The following is a 27,396-nucleotide window of genomic DNA, read 5'->3' as shown; positions in this document are numbered from 1 at the left end:
CTTCCACTGACAAGTGGTGCCACTTTATTTGATATTTATTCTATTTTTAATACTTTATGACTTCTACTTTATGACTTTTCTTACTTTAGTGTTTGCCTTATTTATATTTGCCTTTTTACATACACTGTTTGCCCTATTTAACTGTTGCCTTATTGCCTCATTTATTTGTCGTTTGCTGTTGTGATTTTGGACCTATCAACTTTATTGACCTCCTGCACCTTGTCTTGTAACAGAGCCGCCAGCATAAGAGTTGTACAATGGAGTGACAATACAAATCTTGAACCTTGAATGTATGTGTAATGTGTCATGTGATCTCTTTAGCACTGTTATCTGCAGATCAAAGTGGGACAAGCAACTTCCCCTCTTCATACTTTCTAGCTACAGGCTTCTCTTCTGCTCTTTTAGCCGATGAATTAGTAAATAATGTAGTAATGTTGTGCTGCTGTCTTTTGATTCAACATATAAATCATTTTACAATAGGCTTAGCTTGTACTTATATTTCTGTTCAGTGTAATTTACCAGGTATTATAGTTGTTCAGTGTAATGTACCAGGTATTATAGTTGTCCAGTGTAATGTACCAGGTATTATAGTTGTCCAGTGTAATGTACCAGGTATTATAGTTGTTCAGTGTAATGTACCAGGTATTATAGTTGTTCAGTGTAATGTACCAGGTATTATAGTTGTTCAGTGTAATGTACCAGGTATTATAGTTGTCCAGTGTAATGTACCAGGTATTATAGTTGTTCAGTGTAATGTACCAGGTATTATAGTTGTTCAGTGTAATGTACCAGGTATTATAGTTGTCCAGTGTAATGTACCAGGTATTATAGTTGTTCAGTGTAATGTACCAGGTATTATAGTTGTTCAGTGTAATGTACCAGGTATTATAGTTGTCCAGTGTAATGTACCAGGTATTATAGTTGTTCAGTGTAATGTACCAGGTATAATAGTTGTCCAGTGTAATGTACCAGGTATTATAGTTGTTCAGTGTAATGTACCAGGTATTATAGTTGTTCAGTGTAATGTACCAGGTATTATAGTTGTCCAGTGTAATGTACCAGGTATTATAGTTGTTCAGTGTAATGTACCAGGTATTATAGTTGTTCAGTGTAATGTACCAGGTATTATAGTTGTTCAGTGTATTGTACCAGGTATTATAGTTGTTCAGTGTAATGTACCAGGTATTATAGTTGTTCAGTGTAATGTACCAGGTATTATAGTTGTCCAGTGTAATGTACCAGGTATTATAGTTGTTCAGTGTAATGTACCAGGTATTATAGTTGTCCAGTGTAATGTACCAGGTATTATAGTTGTTCAGTGTAATGTACCAGGTATTATAGTTGTTCAGTGTAATGTACCAGGTATTATAGTTGTCCAGTGTAATGTACCAGGTATTATAGTTGTCCAGTGTAATGTACCAGGTATTATAGTTGTCCAGTGTAATGTACCAGGTATTATAGTTGTTCAGTGTAATGCACCAGGTATTATAGTTGTCCAGTGTAATGTACCAGGTATTATAGTTGTCCAGTGTAATGTACCAGGTATTATAGTTGTTCAGTGTAATGTACCAGGTATTATAGTTGTTCAGTGTAATGTACCAGGTATTATAGTTGTCCAGTGTAATGTACCAGGTATTATAGTTGTTCAGTGTAATGTACCAGGTATTATAGTTGTCCAGTGTAATGTACCAGGTATTATAGTTGTTCAGTGTAATGCACCAGGTATTATAGTTGTCCAGTGTAATGTACCAGGTATTATAGTTGTCCAGTGTAATGTACCAGGTATTATAGTTGTTCAGTGTAATGTACCAGGTATTATAGTTGTTCAGTGTAATGTACCAGGTATTATAGTTGTTCAGTGTAATGTACCAGGTATTATAGTTGTCCAGTGTAATGTACCAGGTATTATAGTTGTTCAGTGTAATGCACCAGGTATTATAGTTGTCCAGTGTAATGTACCAGGTATTATAGTTGTTCAGTGTAATGTACCAGGTATTATAGTTGTTCAGTGTAATGTACCAGGTATTATAGTTGTTCAGTGTAATGTACCAGGTATTATAGTTGTCCAGTGTAATGTACCAGGTATTATAGTTGTTCAGTGTAATGCACCAGGTATTATAGTTGTCCAGTGTAATGTACCAGGTATTATAGTTGTCCAGTGTAATGTACCAGGTATTATAGTTGTTCAGTGTAATGCACCAGGTATTATAGTTGTCCAGTGTAATGTACCAGGTATTATAGTTGTCCAGTGTAATGTACCAGGTATTATAGTTGTTCAGTGTAATGTACCAGGTATTATAGTTGTTCAGTGTAATGTACCAGGTATTATAGTTGTCCAGTGTAATGTACCAGGTATTATAGTTGTTCAGTGTAATGTACCAGGTATTATAGTTGTCCAGTGTAATGTACCAGGTATTATAGTTGTTCAGTGTAATGCACCAGGTATTATAGTTGTCCAGTGTAATGTACCAGGTATTATAGTTGTCCAGTGTAATGTACCAGGTATTATAGTTGTTCAGTGTAATGCACCAGGTATTATAGTTGTCCAGTGTAATGTACCAGGTATTATAGTTGTCCAGTGTAATGTACCAGGTATTATAGTTGTTCAGTGTAATGCACCAGGTATTATAGTTGTTCAGTGTAATGTACCAGGTATTATAGTTGTTCAGTGTAATGTACCAGGTATTATAGTTGTTCAGTGTAATGTACCAGGTATTATAGTTGTCCAGTGTAATGTACCAGGTATTATAGTTGTTCAGTGTAATGTACCAGGTATTATAGTTGTTCAGTGTAATGTACCAGGTATTATAGTTGTTCAGTGTAATGCACCAGGTATTATAGTTGTTCAGTGTAATGTACCAGGTATTATAGTTGTTCAGTGTAATGTACCAGGTATTATAGTTGTCCAGTGTAATGTACCAGGTATTATAGTTGTCCAGTGTAATGTACCAGGTATTATAGTTGTCCAGTGTAATGTACCAGGTATTATAGTTGTCCAGTGTAATGTACCAGGTATTATAGTTGTTCAGTGTAATGTACCAGGTATTATAGTTGTTCAGTGTAATAATGTACCAGGTATTATAGTTGTCCAGTGTAATGTACCAGGTATTATAGTTGTCCAGTGTAATGTACCAGGTATTATAGTTGTTCAGTGTAATAATGTACCAGGTATTATAGTTGTCCAGTGTAATGTACCAGGTATTATAGTTGTTCAGTGTAATAATGTACCAGGTATTATAGTTGTTCAGTGTAATAATGTACCAGGTATTATAGTTGTTGTGAGAGTAACAACATCTCTCGGCGTGTCTTCAACAAGTTATGTGGGCATCCCCACTCCCTCACACCTATACAGCTGCCCCATCACACGCAGGACGCAGGTCTTCCTGTCTCCTCCTTAGTAGGTTACTAGGCTATAGGGTTCTTTCTGACATCTGAAATGGACCTCTTTATGCATTATGGCATAAAACAAATGCTGCATCAACATTACAGTTTGTCAGTGTGTTGCAGAACCTCCAGAAAGGGTAGTATGGGTCACTGCACATGCCTCGGTCCCCACTACTTCCTCTAGTATAGGGCAGTCACCTCTGCACAAGTCCAGTGCTAAGTCTAGATTTGATATTATGTTCTAATTATCATGGTACTGTGATTTTGCCACTGATATCAAAGCACAAAATGTCCACATTTCAAAATGTCACACTTCTTTTCTGCAATTCAGGAATCAAGCATTTTCAAATGACAACAGCTATATAAAAACATATATTTCACCATACTCGCATGAGTGATGTTTCACTCTTACCATGATAAAGCATGCCTGGTATAGAAGAAGCATGAAGTATACACTTTCATGTGTTCATAGAAGGGTTTAATGGTGATTTTCACAGCTCGCTTTTATTGCTATTTGTCAGACAAGTATTTTTGGCTTAAAAGCACTCATAACAAGTTAGAGTATAGGAACTGACTTCAGCACTCATATGTACAATAATTATGGAGATTATTTTAATGGCACAAGGAATTTGAGGGAGAATGTGTGTCATAGCATAAGTGTGAATGACAGTAAAAAAAAAAGAAAAACTGGCTACGTAATGTCTGAATATTGCTGAGACAAAGACAGAAAATAGCACGTCATTATTTCCACCATTTTCATGGTCGAATAAACAAACTATCAGATATGCAAAACATGCATAAACACAGAAAGACTGCAGCCTTTTCTCCACTTAATTCCAGGTTTTCTTGTTGATGTTATACATTGGCGTATACTGCATCATCATCTGCTTCCCATTCAGCCTGTAAACGACATAAGATACATGTATTCTCTCCATTTCACGCATGCAAATATGAGGGAAACCACTAAACACTGAACAAGGCCTTATACATACTGTACCTCCATGTTGCCATATACATGATCATTGGTGTTGGCATATACATCATTGGTGTAACAGTTAGAAAATGCTCCATCATCACAGTTCTTCATCCCTTTGCTAAGGAGAGAGTGCAGAAAATAACAAGGTTTTGCAACAATTAAAAAGAAGAAACATAATATCGCTATGAGTAAGACAAGGTCAAGAAGTATGGGGCTGGGGCAACAGCTGGCCTGCACTTTGCATTATGATACACACACAACAGGGTAATAACGCTGTAATTACAGAGAAACGATCAGAAATTAAGTGGTAATTTCCGCTAAGAACAAGAAACCATTGTTGTTATAATGTGTAATTTCTTGGTTAAATGACTGGTAAATGGTCATTTATGTTGATAATGAACAATTATTAGCATGATAATACTACTGTAGTGCAAGTTATGCAATCATTACTGAATAATTACTATTAATAATAGACATTAAAAACAAACATTTGACTCTTGTCATTTGATTGTTTTAAGTCACAGAGAAGCTAAGGTGAATAGTTGAAACCTTGCTGTAGAGGGATGCTTAGGGAGCTCTGTAGTTTGGGCTGCATGCATGTCCTGCATATTGGATGTTGGCTCGTCATCACAGCTCCCCCTGCTGTCAGAAAAGTGATGTACAAGTTAGGACCAGAGCAATCTGGGCGCTATTCGTCATCAGACTGACTCCGGAAAACTGTTAACTCTAGTGAAAACTGTTCGAAAGTATTAAAACCTTGTAAGCTGCAACACTGACATAATCACATACAATCAAATTAAAACAGGCCTCTTGCTGGCATAATAGTTTGTTATGTAATATGCACACATAGGACACATTATTATTAGAACTTGCATGCACGCACGCACGCACGCAGAGTGACGCGCGCACACACACACACACACACACACACACACACACACACACACACACACACACACACACACACACACACACACACACACACACACACACACACACACACACACACACACAGGTATCTCTAAAAATGCACCTGCTGCAATAAAAAGTGAGATGAATCTTCACATAAAATCCATAAAATGAGGACAAAAGTTTTCTGCACAAACTTACCATTTCTTTCTCACTGCCAAGGCTGTGAAGAACATCACTACTATCACAAATAGGCCTACTGCAACAGTGATGGCAATATGAAGAGTTGTGATCTTACCTGTCCAAACAGAAACATTATTCACAATCATTCTTCTCTTGACCATAATAGGCTACAATTCATTGCAACAATTTTGAGACGACGTGTCATGCTAAATATCTTCTTACTGTAAGCAGGAACAGCGAAAGTGACGGAGACGGTGCCCTGGCTGTTGTTTGCGCGGCAGTAGACAAGCTCTGAGGAGCCCAGATCTTCCTCCAGGATCCCGATGGTCACAGAGCTATGGTGATCTGGCTCAGTGTTTTTCAGGACTTTGTCGGGAAGGAAAAACTGGATGGTACTGGGAGGCTTGGACTCTGCGATGCACACACAGGTTACCACAGCCCAATCCCAAGAGCAGGAGGAGCCAGCTTTAATCTCAGGAGGATCTGTAAGGACATGGAATTATAAAACATTGGCAGATTGAATGATGCAGTTATTGTAGTCAGCAAATTATCTCCTTTCTTCTTAGTATCTCTACTCAACATTGTTTATTTCGAGAGTCAGTTCACCGTTTACCAGAGGTGTAATCTCTCGAGACAGACTTTCACTTTCCACTTGCATCGAAAATCTGTTGGCAGGCTCCATCAAAAGAGCTGCAACAGAGCTGCCCCCCCCCCCCCCCGCCTCTTGTCAACTTCAAATTCAGAAACATCGTTTTAATTCAGTCGTCTGGTGGAGACGACTGGAGATGACTCGGTCCAAGTCAAGATCTTTTGTCAAGACTTTACATAACCTTTTCAAGTCGTCAAAGTAGCCTACAAGTCAAAGTCAAATCCCAAGTCACCAGAACCCAAGTCAAGTCAAGTCAAGTCTCAAGTAGTTTGAGTCCAAGTTGATGTGACTCGAGCTGTGTGGTTTACTTACACAACACATTGAGCTGCGCCGGGCTTGACTTGCCCTGTCCTTCTGTGTTGATGGCAGTGCAGTAGAGGGCACCTGTGTGTCTGGAGACATTAGCCAGTGTGAAGAGCTGTCCGCTGTGCAGCAGAGCACCGCTGTCCTCATGCCACTGGTATCTGTGTGCAGCAGGGTAAGACTCACTGGAGCAGCTCAGCTGCACAGTCTCTCCCTCCCTCACACTTGACTTGTAGTCAACCTTCACATTCACTGGGGCGGCTGCATGGAGAGAGACAATTATTTAGTGTGCAATACGGTGTTGCCAATACCATGGCAGTAATTGTCTGGGCTGCTACTGATGGGAAAAGAAAAGAAAACACTTTTTGCACTTGAGCACGTAATAAGTAAATATTTTTCATTTATTTTACATACATAACCCTAAGGCTCTATTTTGGATTATTACGTTCATAGCAGTTTTTTTGGTTGATTGATTGACTTTATTTGGTGAATGTCAACAAGAACAGGGCACAGATACAGAGACAGACACTACTTCTTCTTCTTCTTCTAACGGCTTTCTCACAGACTGGATCCCTTGCGGCACATTGCTGCCTCTCACAGTTGGGAATATTCTTCTTCTCACCCAGACCCAATTGTCTGAGTGCCCAAATGCATCCGTCAGTATTTGATCTATCTCTGTTCCAGATACGTCCACCTCATCCAGGAACATCTTAGTCTCAATCCTCTCCGTCGTGAGCATGTAATATAAGTAAATATTTTTCCATTTCTTTTGCATCACTAAGTCTCTATTTTGGATTATTACGTTCATAGCAGTGTGCCAGTTCTTTTCATCAATTTCAGCCCATATTCTTTTTGGAACCAGACATGTTGTTTTGCACACATGTCCAGTGAGTATAGGCTATTTTAGCCTGTTACAAAGCAGTGTTAGAGCTGGTTTGGGGAAGTACAGCACATAAGCAAAATCCCCCAAAATATATGTGCAGCGAAGGAGGGGCCGAAAGGCCCAAAATAACATGGCAGAGAGTCATAATATATTATAATAATAATAGAATATAAAGGAGACCTCAACAATCCAGGTGCATGATGGAGCCAGCCAGAAAATGACACAATTTGAGACACTGATCCTGTCCTACATTTGCCTGGGTCCAGACCTTCGAATCCACCTGAACTTTGGCTGCTTCTGGTCTGGCATCGTGACATGCAACAGTGACTTCCTCAGTTGAAAAAATGATTAGACAATCATCGCCAAGGGGGACTAATGATTAGCCAATCAGCGTAAATACACAGCACAACGGGCGGGGCTAACGGCGGGGACACACCAGAAACGTCTTTGATGCAGCGCGTCACGGAAGCGTCGAGCCACTCGCGGCTCGCGTCAAAAACAGACCAGACGCGGAAACTCTCGCTGCAGGACGCCTGACGGACACGCCATGATCGGTCTAAACTGTTAACAAGGATGCCGAAATGAAACTCCCTCCGTGTCAAGTTAAGTTAAGTTATCCTTTATTTATCCCCATGGGGAAATTCATCCTCTGCATTTGACCCATCCTCTAACTAGGAACCTTTCTAGAACTAGGAGCAGTGGGCAGCCGCAGTGCAGTGCCCAGGGACCAACTCCAGTTATTTTGCCATTGCCTTGGTCAGGGGCACTGACAGGAGTATTAACCCTAACATACATGTCTTTTGGTGGTGGGAGGAAACCGGAGCACCCGGAGAAAACCCACACAAACACGGGGAGAACATGCAAACTCCACACAGAAAGGACCTGGGACGGACCGGGGTTCGAACCCGGGACCTTCCTGCTGTGAGGCAACAGCGTTAACCGCTGAGCCACCGTGCTGTCCTTTTTTCTTTTTCTTTTGCGTGTCGCGACACATCGGACACGTTCCTGGTGTGTCCCCGCCATAATGCCACTGTGAAGCAATTTCCCGTTGTCAAGTGCGCCAAGGAATAACAACAATGGCGGCAGCCATAGACGAGATAGACACTGCTATCGAGGCTGTTTTAAATGGACCACTTACTTTGAAATCCGAACAGCACTCAAAGGGGAGATGTTTTTTTTTTTTTTTTTTTTGCTTTCCTCCCGACTGGATTAGATTCAGGCCGATATGTTGGTCTTTAGTGATTGGTTAGGGAAAATGGAATTCCCCTGCGAGATTCCCCTCATGGAAATTGGTTAGAGTGGAGGTAATGTCAGACTAGAAGATGGAAATGGAGTGTAACGAATTGACAATTCAGTCTGATATCATGTCCTACATGCCAGCCAGTGAGAGTGAGTGACAACATGATACACTTTTCCACCCCCCTGTGCAGATGAATACATAATGACTTTAAATCCTGTGACAATGACTTGGCCCAAGTTAATGTTACTGTCTATGACTCGATTTGTCTGGTTAGAAGCTATTGGTAAGAAAAGTCTGTCTGACCTGTCAGATGTGAATGCCAGTGCAGCTGTAACAGCTCTCCATCATAAAATAAGGCCTATTAGTATTTTAGGAATTTGACACCTAACTTACATTTGACTTTGAGGACCATTGAGCTGTTCACGCTCTGCCCTCCCTTATATGTTACGGTGCAGTCTAAAGACTTGTTGTGGTCAGCCCGGGTGGGGTGGAAGGTCAGTGATGATCTTGCTTCCCACTGGCCGCTGTCAAGCCCTGTTGATTGTACATGTAGTTTTCCAGAGTGACTCCAGGTGAAGACAGGAGGATGAGTGGGGCAGGAGTGAGACGCAGAGCAGGAGGCAGATACAGTTTCACCCAGTGATACTTCATTCACATGCATAGTGATCGGTTCTGGAGAGCCTATAGGACAACAGAAAAGGTCATGATGTTATATAATGATATTATAGGCCTATATAAGCCTTTACACTTTGCCACTGGTGCCAAATTGACCTGTGAATAAGGTAGATTTTCCATTATATAGGAATAAAATCATAGTGCTAATATTTTGGGTGGCTATGCTGCCCTTTTACTGTTTGGATATCAGAATCTTTTTGCCTTTGTTCATTGTCTTGTATTTCTTTGTGTATTTCTTTTAGTTATGTGTAGCTACCATGTTTCATGTCAGTCAGTCGGATAATTGGTTCCTGTTACATGTGTCATATTGTTGTGGTGTGGTCACTGGTCCTTGCTAGTGAAGTGTCTATTTTTGTCTAGTTTATGTGTGAAGAGCTCTCGTCTTTGGTTTCCTGTCACCTGCCACCTTACCGCGCTGTCATGCATTTGGGGCCTCACCATGGTTGCATGTAACACTTTTGGATTTCCACTGGGTTCTTTCGTGGCCCCCTGGTTTATAGTTTACACAATATACTTAGTTTGTAATATGTAATATTTCAGGTAAAACTAAAGTGATCTTAAATGCAACACGCAAAGTAAGAAGACATCTCTTGATTTTATTCCCTAGTATAAATAATTGGTGAAAAGACTGATGAATCATAAAGAATAATTGGTCAGAAATGCAGGAGATTAAGATTCAAGATCCAAGATTCATTATAGCCATAGTGAGTAATCATATTACAAACGAGGAATTTAACAGTAGTCATCATGATACTGTAAAAGTGTAAACCATTACAAAAATGAGTGTTGACAGGTATCCAGTGTTAACCCTGCTGTACTGTTGAAATGTTTGAATGATTGTGAATCTTACTTACTTGTCATTGTAATGGAGACTTCCTTATCCTTATAGGAGAACGTATCATAGCCTTCCATTTCAATCCTGAAATGGAAAGGCCCTGTATCGATTGACTGGAGGGGATCTATCTTCAGTGAACAGCTCTTCTTGCTGACATCTCCAACCAGCATTGCCCGATTCCTGTACTGCTGCATCATTTTAGCTTCAATTGGGTGGTAGATCACATGATTTGTGTGCTCAGTCCAAATCCCAGTGAATGCAGTGACCTTCCTCTCTGGCTCTGGGTAGTTATAAGAACAGGGAATCACCACACAGGATCCCAGCAAGCCTTGAACTGAGGACGGCACGACGGCACTCCAAGAGGAGGGATCAGCATGAATAACTGGAATAAAGCAAAGAGGCAAATGTCATCAGCTGAGACAGGGAGAAGGGGAATATGGATACAGCCACTTAGGAAGCACAATCTTACTGGACAATCTTGAGTTGGAACAACAACAAAAAGGCACAGCCGAGGAGCCAATTCAAGTTCTGCACACTAAAAAAAAAATGAATAAAGTGCCAGTAGGCTACTGCATGTTTTAGGTCTATGTTTTAGAGCACTTCTTATCAGCAATACAAGCTTATAGTTTCATAATACAAAGTATGCACCATACCTGTTAAACCAAGGCACAGAAAAAAGAGTGGTCTTTCTACAGCATTCATCTTGCCTCTCAGGGTCGACCTGCAGCTAAAGTGACACAAAGAGACAGACCGAGACAGGCAATAGTGTAATGCCACAGTCACTTCCGTTTGATAAGAAATGAGTCGTCCATGAGTTTCCATTCCACCATGCCACCATAATAAACCCCACAGCAAAGTGTAGTAGGCTATACTGTATGTCAAACTTCCTCTAATGACACTCAAAATTCCAAGTGAACTTTAGATAACATTTACTATTTTACATTGTTACCATGTTACATTTTTACATTTACCATTCTTTTTTCCAGTCTTGTTTTCCTCACCCATTATCTTGCAACCTGTATATCTTTCACAGTTTAATGTCCTAAACTAAAAACAAACAAATAAATAAATAAATAAATAAATAAATACTGTGGTCTACTTTTAATTCATTTTGTCTCAAGTCGGCCATGTATCTGAGATTTCAGGCATCGGTGGCAATGGAATTTATGTATGTGGCATCCTGGTCTCGCTTCCTTTTTCAGAGAAACAGTAATGTGATGTCTTTATTTAGCCATCATGACTTCTCCAATTGTATTTCTGTGGGGCATGTTAACTATTTCATGCAAGACAAGGCTTCTTCAACCCATTTCAGCAGTCCTGATCAAAGCCCTATGATCTAATCAGTCCTGATCAAAGCCCTATGATCTAATCAGTCCTGATCAAAGCCCTATTAACTAATCACAATGATAATTGTCCATTCACCAGTAATACGCTGGGAGCAGAACTGTTCCTGGCCCTTATCGACGATGCTGCTCAGGACTCCACCTCGCCCTGTATGGAAGTATGTACGTATAGATGACATGAACCTGCTTGAGGCTAGACAACACATGTAACCAGCACAATTACAAAGTCAACTTGACAATCTCCATACATGGACAACCTGCAATGACATGTTTCTCAATGAGAAGAAAATGTCTGGCCATGCATATAACATTCTGCAGGAATCCACCTTCCCCGCCACCACTTTCCATCAACAATACTGTTCTCAAAGCTGTCCCTAAACTCAAGATCCTTGGTCTCATCACTCAGAATGACCTTCACTGGAACAGCCCAGGTACAGTAGATGCCATAACATCAAACGCGAATAGGAAAACTTCTCCTGAAGCATCTCAGGCACTTTTCTGCCTCCACTGATGACCTACTGACCATCAGTGTTGGGCAGTAATGCATTACTAAGTAATGTGTTACTGTAATCTGATTACGTTTTCAGTAACTAAGTACTGTAAGGCGTTACAATTTCCAAAACAGTAATCAGATTACACTCACTAATCCAAGTAACACTGAGTTACTTTTTTCTTTTCTTTTTTTGCCTTATTTATGCAGAACAACTCAGTAGAAACCATTGATTGTTCTGTTTGGTAACCCTTTATTTTACAGGTACCCTAGTTACATATGAACTATTTGTAATTACGCGTGAACACCAAATGTAATTACACCTTAATTACCAATAGTTATATATGACGTTCATATGCAGTTACATTGTAACGGACCTGTAAAATGGAGTGAGTCTGTTCAACTGTAGTACATATGTAGTTACATTTTACCGGACCTGTAAAGTGGAGTGAGTCTGTTCAACTGTAGTTCATATGTAGTTACTTGGTACCGGACCTGTAAAGTGGAGTGAGTCTATTGAACTGTATAGTTATTATGTAGTTACATGTTACCGGACCTGTAAAGTGGAGTGAGTCTGTTCAACTGTAGTTCATATGTAGTTACATGGTACTGGACCTGTAAAGTGGAGTGAATCTATTCAACTGTAGTTCATATGTAGTTACATGGTACGGGACCTGTAAAGTGGAGTGAGTCTATTCAACTGTAGTCAGTGGCGTTGGAAGTACTTTTAGGTAGGGGGTGCTGTCACCGATTCAACATTGGGGGGGACGGCTGACGGCGCCCTGCGGGCGCCAAAAAATTTGGCCACTTTGTCGCCAGATTAGAGGAATATTAATATTAAGATTAGACTGTTGTGTCATTATTCAGTCACCTTTTCTCACTCACCTCCATGTCACCACTTGCTCCCACTGCTGTGTTGGAATCCTCATTCTCTCTCCCACCCTTTTTGGACTTTTAGCCATATTTAGAGGAATATTAAATTTTAAATTAACATTAGGATTATACTGTTGTGATGTCATTATTCAGTGTCTTCTCCTCTTCTCTGCAGCATTACTCAATTTACCCTCAGGACTCAGGGACAGTGATAGCCTACCTGCTATTCCTCCGATATATCCAGGGCCGGATTAATAGTACCATGGGCCCCCGGTGCTATTCATTTTCTAAGCTATTCATTTAGCCTTTTAAGGTAGTCATAAAGATTATATCTTCCAGACTGAAATGTTATAACAGAAGTGGAGTATTGGCCAGAATTACATGAACATTTGGACACTTATTCAGCGGGTATTTTGCATGTTGCGTTCAGGTGCACTGTAAAAAAAAAAAAAAAAAAAAAAAAATTTTTTTTTTTTTTTTTACATCTCTTGCCACCAGGGGGTGCTGCAGCGCCCACCGCACCGTGCTTCCAACGCCGTTGACTGTAGTTCATATGTAGTTACATGGTACTGGACCTGTAAAGTGGAGTGAGTCTATTCAACTGTAGTTCATATGTAGTTACATTGAAAAATTCAATTTCAAATTAAATTTTTCAACAATTCGGTACCACGACGCCGGTTATCAGCTGGATCTGTTAATTCAGGATTTCCTTATCAGCTCTGAGCTCGTGCACCTGAAAATTCTCGTGAACAGGAGCTCATGCTCACGATCAGGGGCGGTTCTAAACCCCATGTTTAGAAAGGCAAAACCTGAAAATATCCTGTTCTCTGTAGCCTGACATGATCCAGAGTCCATGTTTAAAAGGCACTAGTGTTTCCCATACACTGATCTATTTGTGGTGGTACACCCTACATAGATTTTGACCCCCACAAATACTGCCACATATTAATTTCAACTAGTTGACTGCAAACTCCTGCTTTAGTGCTTACAGTATATTATTATCTTGTCGGAATATTATTCCAGCCAATAAGTTAGGAAGTTCCCTTTTGATTTAATTTTACTTTTGTTTTGCCTATATATATAGGGAAACAATTATTTTTTCATCGCTGGAAAACCACAGAACGGTAAAGAAGATATTGATGTGTGTAGTTCTTCATAGATCTAGTCTCTTCATTTTGATCTCAAAGTGCGCCAGTTTGATCCATTTTTACTTGAAACTGTACAAAATTTTCTTCCGGGGGGGCATGCCTCCAGACCCCCCTAGGGGTTCAGTGGTCCATGACCTTTGGGTGGGCTGAGCCCACCCAAAGCTCTGATGCTAAAACCGCCCCGATATGAATAATCTGTGTGCAGGCGATCTCATATTAAATTGCTTAGATATAGTAGGCTATTCTGGCATGTATGACCATGTCCAACTCAACGTCAGCCTCACCTCCGTTGCGCACACGGCACCGTGCGCTTTGGAGACGTTTATGTAACCTTTAGTGATATTTCTCCACTCACCATTCAGCTGCAATCGATAGGCGGGGTCAAACGTATCTAGCTTACTTGGGAGCACAAAAATTAATATATAAAAACATATTCCAAAGTGGTAAGTAGGGCTTAATTTAAATGTAGCCTGCAACAAGTGCAAGGCTTCAGTCCTCGATTAATTCAACAGGAGCCAAGAGCCTAAGTTGCTATGGTGATCTATCTCGGTAAGAAGTTAACTAGCGTCGTGGTACGACAAGTAGAATGAAGTTACCTCGCTAAGCCACTAATCTTGTACAGGCCTCAGGTGTGTAGTTGCCACCAAAATGAGGGCCGAGTTCGAAAATGGGTGTGATCCAAGCATCCCCACACATCCACCCTCAACACACACACCCACACACATGCGCACGCACGCACGCACGCACGCACGCACGCACGCACGCACGCACGCACGCACGCACGCACGCACGCACACACACACACACACACACACACACACACACACACACACACACAAACACCACTTTACGCCCCTGGCCCACATTTGTTGTAAGTTGCAGGCTGGTGCGATCCCATTCTCGGGATGTTCTAGTTATTGGATTATTATTCACCTGTCCCTCCTAATAGGTCTGTGGGCATCCCTGCATTCCAGAAACCATGCATGAAAACAAGTTACAATAATTCACTTCTCCAGTTTATTAACTGCAACTGTAAAGTGACACCAATGAAGCACACGTACATTTTCCCACACACTGAAAAACACTGTAGCACATAGGCCTACTCAAGAAGAACATTATTGTTTTGATTTCCGAATATCCACACTGTCAGGGTCCACTTGCTTAGTTGCTGTGTTGTGCTTAAATGTCCCTAATAGAAAAGTTTTTTTAGAGCAGTCACCACAGACAGTTGTTGAAGTATTCATGGACTCTGATCACCAACAAAAGCAGGATTTAGCATGCCTCCCCTGATGGTGCTTGGGTCAGCTATGTGGACGTAACGGGCCAGGTACATCTTTCGTACAGCCATGCTTTGCTTGGTTTCAGCAGCACTCCACAGATCGTCTTCCTGCTGTGCCAGAAAGTCCTCCAGTTTGACCGTGTCTTCTTTTTGCTGCCACCAGGACACTGACGGTTTCTTGGGATTTGGGGTGATGAGGCCGCTAGATGCCACGTTCCCCATAGCAATGGATGTTCAGGACAAATCTGTCAATGAAAAGAAAAAAGAAAAAAATGAAATGTACCAAATAAATACCTATTAATTAATTACACATTAACTCACCGTCTTCACTATTCTAACCATAAGTTGCATAGGATTTACCCATCTGTCTCACCAGTCTGTGTGTCAGGTGTCGGAGAGCACTCTGTCTCATGCCTTCTGGTCCTGCCCTTCACTGACCGGATTTTGGGCCAGGGTATTTGACTGGTACTCTACAAAAATAAGGCTTACAAAATAACCCTTCAGCCAATGGCAGAACTTGCCATCTTCGGCTGCTCAGAGTCCTCTTTGGACTTCTCTACGGCTGTGCAACAATCTCTGACACGGGACAATCGTTGCCAAGAAACTCATCCTGCAGGGGTGGAAGTCCCCCTCTCCACCCTCTTTTCAGCTGTGGCTGTGGCGGACATGATCTCTGTTATACGGTTGGAGAGACTCAGGTACCTGAGGACCAACTCACTTGGGAGATTTTTAGTTGTTTGGGACCCGTTTCTGGCCAACCTTGCGCACTCACCGCCTGTGCTATTAGCCTCTCTGGTGCCTCAGGATTACCAGGGGCACCAAAGTCCCAAAGACCAGAGAGGCTAATAGCGCACTGACTCAGTGCGCTTTTGGCCTCTCTGGTGTAACACCTTGCCGGGGGGAATAGCAAAGTAGTAGGCTGATGGCTGAAAGCATAACTGACGGCCTGTGCTATTAGCCTTTCTGGTGTCTGGGCATTGTCCCTGGAGCAATATCTTCAAAGACCAGAGAGGCTAAAAGCGCACTGACTCAGTGTGCTTTTAGCCTCTCTGGTCTATTTGGATTACCAGGGGCACAACATGTCTTAAGACCAGAAAGGCTAAAAGCGCACTGACTCAGTGCGCTATAGGCTTGCAATGAGTGATTTGCCCAGCTGGTATCCCATAGACCCCCTTGTGCATATATATATATATATATATATATATATATAGAAATATTCTTAAAAAGAATACACATTAACTGAAAAATATATGTCAAACTAAGAAATCCACACAGTACTAAAGAGTTAATAATTGTTTTTACATCGTTTCCTTAAAATAGGCCACAGCAATGTCACTTCTTACCAGATGTCAGCTTTGGTTGATCTGTTGATGTTCCAAGGCGCTCAGTAACTGAAGCAGAGGTGGACAGGCACCTCCATTTTATAGGCCGACCTCTCAGGTGGACAGAGACTGTCTGCCATCAAAGCAGCAATTAATCAGTGCTGATCACATTCATCACTGCTGATTAATGGATCTCAGAAACAATGGTTTGTATCAATCACAAATTCATCAACACAAAGTTTCAAAATGTCATCATGTGAAAAGTCTTATCTCTGCAAATATTAGAGACTTCAATATGTATTTATTGTAAGCCTAGCTCTGTCACAGTTTATTTATAGCAGTGTTTCATTTGATTTGTTCAGTAACATTGGCAATAATAAAATGTGCTCAACATGGATGCACATTGATAGTCTAGATGAAGGTTTGTTTCCAGGAAATGCCTCAAGTAATTTTGCAATATTACTGTGACCCCTAGAGGTCACATTTTCATCAAAGTGCATTGTTGTAAGCTATGACATAGACCATAAAAGCAACTCGCACTTGGAACTATGATGCTGATGGCATGCCGGTGTTATGCCAAGTTTTGCACCCCCGCCGCGAAATCCCCACCTCATGGGAGCACATTGTAATGATTTATATGGCAACGTAGCTGTTTAAAAATTATATAATCTTGTCATAATCTTCTGGTAGACGTGACCTCCAGGGCAGGAGGTCTGTCCTGGCTCATGTAGACCGACTTTGATGCATAAAATCTGTGTCGAGGTGACTTCCATGCTTGGGGCTCTCTCCTGGCTCATGGAGGCCGACTTTGGTGCTTAAAATCCGGGTACAGGTGACCTCGAGGCCTGGGGTTCTCTCCTGACTTATGGAGGGGGAGGCAAATCTCGGCGGTTTGTACCTGCTGAGATTTGCAAACCTGTTTTTAAGTTAAAACTGCTCCAAAATATGGTTGTGATGCAATTCTCGACGGGGATGCAGAGCTCGGCCTCCACGGACGTCAAAAGGACAGAACCTGCCACATGGAGTTCTATACATCTACACTAGTATACTGCACAACCTCAGCTAAGGACCAAGGAAAATCTTTATCTATACAGTCTATACAGTGTGGGAATGCCCACAAAACGTTACTTCTGGTAACGTGTCAGTAGGACGATGGGGGAAAACGTGAGGATTTCCCCACCAAGCAGCTGGGAGACCTCCTCCACTGTAACCTTCAAGGCCACGTGGTCAAAAACATAACCTACACTGCCCTCTTTTGGCGAGGGAAGCAACAAGCCAGCACAGTCGAGCTGCATGTGTTAATATCCGTCTAATATGCGCAAGATCCACCTGTCCTGATGTCCTGCTTTGATGGAGTATATTGTTGAGTTGCACACTCATTTGTACGTAATACTAAAGTTGTTTGATATTGGCATTTGGCAATAGCTTATATGGACAGCATGGTGGCTCAGTGGTTAGCGCTGCTGCCTCACAGCAAGAAGGTCTCGGGTTCGAATCCTGGTCCGTCCCAGGTCCTTTCTGTGTGGAGTTTGTATGTTCTCCCTGCATTCATTTGGGTTTCCTCCCACCATCAAAGACATGTAACTTAGGGTTAATACTCCTAACATCCTAATAACATCTAGGCTTGTGGATCCCAGGAAGAATAACTGCTGCAATGCTGTAGCTAATGATGATCCTAATAAACTTAAAGACCCCTAAAATCATCTTTCAAGATGTATATGAAATACTCTACTTTGGATAATTTGTGCCCCCCCCCCCCCCAAAATGTCTTGGTGAAAGCCCCCCTCCAGTCAGTTTTGTCATTTTTATGTGTAGCTAGCTGTGTTTTTCCGGCCAAAATCACAGGATCGGATATTTGGTGGGGAAAAGAAGTAGAATCCAATCCAATCCACTTTATTTATAAAGCACATTTATACAACAGGTAGTTCCCGCCGAGCAATTTGATTGGACAAGAGGGATCCTGCCAGTGCAGATATTTCATTATCATTATCATTTCATGATAACGCACTGGCGCTTCACTGTGTGTAGGGTAGGCTATATCACTCCGCTTCACAGCTGCTCTAATCAACAAATGCTTCACAGCTGCTCTAATCAACAAAACGCTTCAAGCAATATCACACGAGAGGGAGTGCTGTTGTCTAAAATGTTTCACAGCTGCTCTAATCAACAAAACAAACACCAGCCACGTTACATTGAACGTCATTCACAAAGCGTAACACAGTTACCGACAGCGCAAAGATGGATTTATTTCCTAACATAACTAACTAACATGCCATCACCAGACTCTTATTTCACTGGCTGTACAATAAATGGAAACTTGCAAATCAATGTGTATGATAAAAAGTAGGCAGCCTGCAGTTAATTAGGCTACATTTTTGGCAACTGGTAGCGGAAAGCTGAGGGGACTATTTTTGTTGGCGGAGGAATAAATAGAGAAATCATATATTTTCTCAGCTTTTTGTCATTTTTTTAGACTAGAGCGTCCAGACTCATAAAACCAATCTGGATAAAGTCATTAATAGGTCACTAAAGTTCACAAATCAGATTTGGTCGCCTAGTCTGAACATGGCCTTAGTTAATGGCCTAGTAGTTGTAGAATATGATCATGCAGAATAAGGCATTATAAGTGCTTTATAATGAGTAATAAACAGCCAATAAGCTACTAATATGCATGCTAATAAGGAACTAGTTAGTGGTTAATATGTGTACCTTAATATAAAGCGTTACAAACAAACAAATAAATAAATACATAAATAAATAAATGAATAAATAAATACTGTGCAGCACCTCCAGGTCCTGAGTATGTCTAATTGGGTCTACTTTTAATTCATTTTGTCTCAAGTCGGCCATGTATCTGAGATTTCAGGCGTCGGTGGCAATGGAATTTATGTCACAGTCTGTGGCATCGCTTCCTTTTTCAGAGAAACAGTAACGTGATGTCTTTATTTAGCCATCATGACTTCTCCAATTGTATTTCTGTGGGGCATGTTAACTATTTCATGCAAGACAAGGCTTCTTCAACCCATTTCCAGCCGTCCTGATCAAAGCCCTATTATCTAATCAGTCCTGATCAAAGCCCTATTAACTAATCACAATGATAATGGTCCAGTAATACTCTGCTGGGTTCACTGAGGAAACATGCAATGTTGATGAATGACCTTTATCAACAGTGGGTGTAGTCTTAACTACTACAGTTTCCATCATTGTGTGTGTGTGTTGTTGTTGTTGTTGTTGTTGTTGTTGTTTATTAGGTGCTCCATAAGAGAGAAACCACCACAAGTAATCGGACTAACCTCAGAGAATCCCCCCTACGTAAAATGAAGAACCCCCGCCCCCTCCCACTACATAAAATGGTTTCATTCAGTCCACAAGTTCACCTCAGTTTCAGTTGATTATTTATTTCCATAATGTATTTAGTACACAAAACAGAGTAACGTAAAACTCTGGTTTTTTAACTATCTATAAGACTTTATTTATATCCACAACTTCCTGTTAATCAATCAATCAATCAATCAATCAATCAATCAATCAATCAATCAATCAATTTGTAGTTAATGTGCAGAATCACCATGAAGCATAGTCCCAATACACTTTACAATTAAAAGAAAGCATAGGACATTACATTACATTTACATTACATTACGTCTCGTCATTTGGCAGACGCTTTTATCCAAAGCGACTTACAATAACACACTTTTTGTCAGCAATAGAGCAATCAACTATGGAGCACAGTCTATGACAACTACAAATCCTGAAGGAACAGTGGTACGAGTTTAGTTTAGGATTTTTTTATTTTTTATTTTTTTTTAATAGAAAGAGAGAGAAAGAAGTTAGATCAAGAAGGGCCCAGATGGAGCCTGAACAGGACAAAATATAACAAACACATTAAAAATATTGATGTTGTTTTTCCCCCTTTTGTATTATTTGTATTCTAACACGCCTTTTAACTCGACGTTTTTAATGTGGCTCTTGTATTGTGTTTGTTTCTGCTTGCTTTCAGCAGCACTCCACTGGTTGTCTTCATGCTGTGCCAGGAAGTCACGCTCCAGTTTGACCGCGTCTTCTTCTTGCCGCCGCCAGGACACTGACAGTTGCTTGGGACTTGCCGTGATGAGGCCGCTAGATGCCACGTTCCCCATGAGAGCAATGGCTGTTCAGGACAAATCTGCCAACGAAAAGAAAGAAAAGAAAATATACCAAATAAATACACATAAACAAGAAAAATATATATGCATGTCAAACTAAGGAATCCACACAGTACTAAAGAGTTAACTGTTTTTACATCCTTTCCTTAAAATAGGCCACAGCAATGTCACTTCTTACCAGATGTCAGCTTTGGTTGATCTGTTGATGTTCCAAGGCGCTCAGTAAATGAAGCAGACGTGGCCAGTCAGCTCCATTTTATAGGCCGACCTCTCAGGTGGACAGAGAGGCGTGACTGTCTGTCTGCCATCAAAGCAGCAATTAATCACTGCTGATCACATCCATCACTGCTGATTAATGGATCTCAGAAACAATGGTTTTACTTTACTGTTTCGAACTTCAGATTCTCACACTGATGTCAAGCTGCTTCCCAGCAGCGCGCCTACTGGATAATGTCCATTTTCTCAAAATTGACCCCTTTAAAAACCATTAAAAAACCATCCAGGGCAGAATAGTCACGCCGGCCCGGGGGTTATACCCAGCTTGCAGACCTGAATGAACAAGCCGGCAAAGGGCCGTGACACTGGTTGGTGACATCAAGTATGAAAAATCTTCAGTCTATACACTGTCGCGTGGGAATATATCCAGTGGGCACCGCCCCTAAAAAGGGCTGAGCTAATAGAATATAAACTGATTTTTGACTTTAGGGGTCTTTAAACGTAATTTTATCCTGTAAAAGCCATAATTTATTTGTTCAGAAAAATGCATTGGAGATTTTTTTTATTTTTTTTTGTATGCAATGTTTCAAACAAGGGGTGTTCTGACAACTCTCTCAGCCCACTGCCTCAGCCAGAGAAAAGGTATGATTTTTTGTATGCTTGTACACTTTTGCATGCTAATACACTTGGTAAATTCTGTTTCAAATATATGAACATAAATGTGATAATAATAATTTGTGATTCCTTTAATGGGATAGAATAGATTATCCAGGTATGGTTTTAAAATGGGTTGAAATATTGGTTCAATATTGTGCTAATTAAAAAAACTGACTAATTCTAATCTCTAAACAGCCTATTTATCTTTTGTTACTGTCAGGATCGGGGTTAGGCGTGTGGATCTAATCGCGGGTAGTTGATGACCACGGGAAACTTGGTAGGTCTGGAGAAGCTGGGGTGTTGTGGAACTAGATAGCTAAGTCTGCAACGCTCGAAGTTGGGAACGGTTTGCAGAGGTTGACCTGATATTAGTTTAGGTTATGAATCACTGGCCAGAGCCTGCCGGAACAGGCCTTTATAGATCCGAGCATGACACCACCTGTGCTATGACATCATACCGTTTGTGACATCATCAGAGACATGACATCACCTGTGCTATGACATCACTAGCGAAAGGCATGAAAGACACTTATGAACCATAACATCATCAGTGATCGATGACATCATAGTCGGAATGACGACGTCAAAGTAGGAATGATGACGTCATCCTAACAGTACCCTCCCCTCAACGGATGCCACCTGGCGTCCAATGAGGCCTCTGGAGAACAGAAAATCTGCAGGCGCCTGGAGACCATCAAAAGGGTCAATGTATTGGCCACTTCAGCTGACCGCGTGGTGGGTCAGCTGAAGCGGCCGGCGGAGAAACTGGTGCCTCAGGGTCTTCTGTGTTGGCCACTTCAGCTGACCGCGTGGTGGGTCTGCTGAAGCGGCCGGCGGGGAAACTGGCACCTCAGTGTCTTCTGTGTTGGCCACTTCGGCTGACCGCGTGGTGGGTCTGCTGAAGCGGCCGGCGGGGGAAACTGGCACCTCAGGGTTTTCTGTGTTGGCCACTTCGGCTGACCGCGTGGTGGGTCTGCTGAAGCGGCCGGCGGGGAAACTGGCGCCTCAGGGTCTTCTGTGTTGGCCACTTCAGCTGACCGCGTGGTGGGTCTGCTGAAGCGGCCGGCGGGGAAACTGGCACCTCAGGGTCTTCTGTGTTGGCCACTTCGGGTGACCGCGTGGTGGGTCTGCTGAAGCGGCCGGCGGGGAAACTGGCACCTCAGGGTCCACTTCAGCTGACCGCGTGGTGGGTCAGCTGAAGCGGCCGGCGGGAAAACTGGCATCTCGGGACCCTCCTCCTTGATTGGCGGAAATGTACCCGCTAAATCCATTTCTGAGTGATTCATACTGTCAGGATCGGGGTTAGGCGTGTGGATCTAATCGCGGGTAGTTGATGACCACGGGAAACTTGGTAGGTCTGGAGAAGCTGGGGTGTTGTGGAACTAGATAGCTAAGTCTGCAACGCTCGAAGTTGGGAACGGTTTGCAGAGGTTGACCTGATATTAGTTTAGGTTATGAATCACTGGCCAGAGCCTGCCGGAACAGGCCTTTATAGATCCGAGCATGACACCACCTGTGCTATGACATCATACCGTTTGTGACATCATCAGAGACATGACATCACCTGTGCTATGACATCACTAGCGAAAGGCATGAAAGACACTTATGAACCATAACATCATCAGTGATCGATGACATCATAGTCGGAATGACGACGTCAAAGTAGGAATGATGACGTCATCCTAACAGTTACTTAAAATCATTTCACAATTAAACATATGATCTAAATACTACTATCCAAATTTCCAGCCCAATCCAACCTGGGGAGGTGGTTCCAGGACTTTCCAGTTGGTTCCAGGACTTTATGACCTGCCCATGACCTTCCCCAGATCATAACCCACCGGCATGCACATTTTCAGACCAATCCGACCTGGGGTGTGGGCATGCATACAAGACACATACGCAAACCTGTGTTTTCCTCCTGTGTTTCCTCATTGCCCAAATATTGTTTGCTGGACCAATAAATACTTTCAACTGGACCCAAAGCATTATATTTCTGCATCCTAACCGATGCCCCATGGTGACAAGTAAAAGTGAAACTTAGAACCAGAACCCTCCATTACAAAGCCTACAAAAAAGGTACGGCTCTCCCAGAGTCTATTTAAGGGGCGAAATAGACATGGGGTTCCCAGATTGCATAGGGTTATCTCAGCTACCATCAAACAAATCTACTATCTGTAACTGTGCATTACAATTGACGGCATCTGTGCAATTCTGCATAGTCAAGGGCAGTGTTGGGAGTAACTAGTTACTAAGTAACTACTGTAACTTAACTACTTTTTGCAGTAACTAGTAATCTAATTACTTTTCAAATTTGGTAACTCAGTTACAGTTACTAAAATAGTAACTGGGCTAGTTACTACTGTAGTTACTTTATAGGACATTAAAATGACGGACAACTTCAGAGGATTATCCGGTTTCTGATCCTCAGACCTCGTTAAGCGAATGTTCAATGCCACACTGTAAGACAATCGAAGCAGACTTTTCAAATGAATGCAAAAATTACTTTCCTTAGTAACTAATTACTTTGGAGTAACTAGTAACTTTAAAGTAATTAAATTACTTTTTGAGAGAAGTAACTAGTAACTGTAACTAATTACCAATTTTCAGTAACTTGCCCAACACTGGTCAAGGGTAATTAAATCAAAACAGTTTACCATTTAGTGATGAATACAGAAAACATGAATAGGCTACTTAATATTTAACTTGTTGCTGAAACCTGGTACCTCTTAGCCTTCACAAGTGCATCACATTGGATTGAAGGACTTCTCAGTGCAATTTTTACACTTTGCAAAGTCATCTTGTGGGCCGGATTGGACCCTTTGGATGGCTGGTTCTGGCCCCCAGGCTGTATGTTTGACACCCCTATCCTGGAGGCAACACTAAAACTAAACTGTGACACTCACATCTCCAAATGATTTCCATCCGCCAAGGAGTCAACAGTGTTGGGCAAGTTACTTTGCAAATGTAATATACTACATTACTTCACTTTCATTCGAAAGTAATAAGTTACTTTACAATATTGCTTTCTGTGTAGAGTAACTCGTTACTTATTACACTACTTTTGCATTACACCATTGCACATTGCGCAGATTGCATTTCACCAAAACAGCAGCAGCAGAATGACATCGCCGCCACTGAACCATCCTGAAAAATAATTTCAACTGTCTTGAAGTGTAAACCACCCAAAATTCTAAATGTTATCATTTTCCTTTGTTACTGTCATCTATAGTGGTTATTTACACAATTTGATGAGGAAATTATTGTATTTTTATTTAAATGTGCTTTGATAATAAATAAATAAAAGCAACTCAATTTGTAACTTGTTACCTGACAAAGTAACTGGTATAATATTACTGAAATCCCATTGGTAATAAGTTATATTACTGAGTTACATGTACTGCTAAAAGTAATACATTACATGTAATATCTTACTTTTTTAATGAGTTACCCCCAACACTGGGAGTCAATAGGCTCTTTCACACACAGATCACGCAAAATTGTAGTTCGGGAAGCTCGTAAAGCCTGGCAGCCTCGCCACAGAAATTGCTTTCACACAGAGCCAAGCAGCACGGCCACATTCCCGTGCTCCCAGATTGAAAGGCGAGCGGAGGGATTTCCTGCTCCTCCTAGCCCAAATGAATATTTTCATAGGTTAGTGTAGCCTGGCTACTGTATGATGAACGAATTCATTCAACAACAAGACTTCCCTCCTTCTAGTCCGCTGAGCAGGGAGGATAGGTGCACTCGCATGGTGGGCGGACTCGCCAAAACGGGCTCCGCCGCGGAGTGCATCTGCCGATTTTCTGGCAGCGAAGTGTTGCATGAATTGCATTCAAGGAAAGCCAACTTTATTTATACAACACATTTCATAGAAGTAAATTCACTGACTAAGCAGATCGATATGGTGTCACCTTGTGTAATTCATTCAACAACCAAACAGTAGGGAATGCACAAGTGGCTTAGCTAGACAGACTGCCGTTCTGGAGCTGGTTTCCAGAGGGAATATCGTCAGACCAACTCGCCACAGACAGCTATATAACCTACTACACAGGCACGGAGCATTCCTCCTGGCGCATGATTGTATAGGCTACTTTTTTTACTTTCACTGTCCTTCTTGCTGCATGAGGTGATTTCCCCTGTAATTTTTTATGAAACATTCACACTGTTCCGCCTTGCTGCTCCGATGCTTTCAGATGGAGGCGGGTTGTCCGCTAATACGGCGCTGTGACAACCTTTGGTCCCGGGACAAAAGGCGTACAAGAATTATCCACCAACGCGCGTTCATGACTTTCACATCGGAGGCGCGAATCCTATTTTCCGTGCATTTTTCGGCTTTCAAGGCCGGTGTGAAAGAGCCTAATAAGACACCTATCTCTCTTCTCAAAGATGTATCATAACTCTCACAACCTCAGTTGTCTCCTGTTCTAATCCTGACTACACTTGGCCCTCCTTCAGATTCCCTTTGTTTGGCCTACCTCTCCCCTGTCCCTAAGTTTGTCTTGTTTCAGTTTTACCAGCAGATGGCACCCCAGTGTTCCCCAGTGCTTCAGCTCCCATCTGCCAGTTTGTTTTGCTTGTTATATTAGTACAGTCTATATCACTGGTACTCAACCTTGCCCTACTCAGGAGGAGCCACACTGACAAAAAAAAGAAAAAAAATCAATTTCCTCCCATTATTTGCATTATATTTTTATGTATTTATTTATTTTAAGTAGGACCTAAAAGAGCCACAACTACCCATAAAGGAGCAGCACGTGGCTCTCGAGCCTTGGGTTGAGTATCACTGATCTAAATAAACTGCTTGTTGAGATGTCAGTAAAAGCATTTGTTAGTCTTATTGTTCTGAATTTGGGTTCACCTGATCTGCACATACCCCACACCTTGCCTTTATGCACATTCTGGTTGTATTTAAGTTACAAGTTCATCATTTCATACACTTAAAGAGCATGGTGTAGGTAAAAAAAAAAAAAATACATTTTGGGCTCCGGATTCCTATGAAAATAGATGTATTTAATTACTTTTTTTCTTTTGCTCCATAGTGCACAAAACCATGACAAACTAATTATCATTATTAAATCAAGGTGTGTTTTTTTCTGCAGTGTAGGTTAGTTGAAAATCAACGTGGCATTCCGAGGAAGTGTGTCCGCACGCGAGCCGTGCGTAATGGGCCTATCCAAGCGAGGATTTCCTGCACTGTGCCGGAGAATACTGTCTGCGCTCAGGCATACGCCTGGCATAGTGGGGTTGTTTGCACTAAGACCATTTGCTGGCGTTAATATTGAAAGCACCCAAGGCCTCTTTTTCTAACACATTACGCTGGAACGCCTATTTTGGAAAGTGCAATGCCCAAACCTCTTTTTGCGCTCGGCACATACCGACGGTATCTTCCCCACATCGCTAAATGACACTTGCGCGAGACACATGATAGGGTAGAGGCCCACGGACACGCCTGGGTCACGCCTACACCTGTGTCATCCCAGCGCAAAACTGGACGTTGGAGGCAGACGATAGCTTAAGACGCTGGGAAGATAGCAATAAGAGGCGTGCAAACGCAGCGCAAACGATAGCGCCGTACGAAGATAGGGCCCTACATCTTAATGCAACTGGGATACAGCATCAGTGATGTAACCTGGGGTCGTTGGGTGTTTCGGGTCTCACAACATCATACACACTCGCCCAGATGACCCAGCCGAGGCTAATTACGCCTCGGCTTGTATCCCAGCAGCAGCCACTCACGGATCTAGCGGACGGGTCCAAGAAACCCCAATCCGCTGCTGTGAAACTACTCCGCAGGGACCGGAACATCAGTGCATGGAGAGTCGAGGAACTGTGGTTCTCCTGGCTGGGATTCTCCTTCGTCTCACCAGGTCTGCATCCTCCCGG

The 27,396-nt window shown here is 41.9% G+C and overlaps 1 protein-coding gene across 1 annotated transcript; it reads right to left on the bottom strand.

Annotated features, from left to right (window-relative positions):
• Positions 1-3,900: 3,900 nt before the first annotated feature.
• LOC310786707 (sialoadhesin) lies at positions 3,901-11,022 on the bottom strand. The gene is made up of 10 exons (XM_083647983.1): positions 11,009-11,022; positions 10,691-10,764; positions 10,057-10,419; positions 8,921-9,208; positions 6,414-6,665; positions 5,675-5,935; positions 5,471-5,567; positions 4,910-5,002; positions 4,382-4,478; positions 3,901-4,284 (listed from the first exon to the last, which is right to left on the bottom strand). The coding sequence occupies exons 2-10, from the start codon at positions 10,737-10,739 to the stop codon at positions 4,240-4,242; spliced, it is 1,545 nt and encodes a 514-aa protein (XP_083504109.1). The 5' UTR covers positions 10,740-10,764; positions 11,009-11,022; the 3' UTR covers positions 3,901-4,239.
• Between the last annotated feature and the right edge of the window lie 16,374 nt (positions 11,023-27,396).

The sequence above is a fragment of the Poromitra crassiceps genome (genome assembly GCF_964638095.1).
Source record: "Poromitra crassiceps genome assembly, chromosome: 1".
Classification (NCBI taxonomy): Eukaryota; Metazoa; Chordata; class Actinopteri; order Beryciformes; family Melamphaidae; genus Poromitra; species Poromitra crassiceps.
This window is presented reverse-complemented; position numbering and strand designations above follow the sequence as displayed.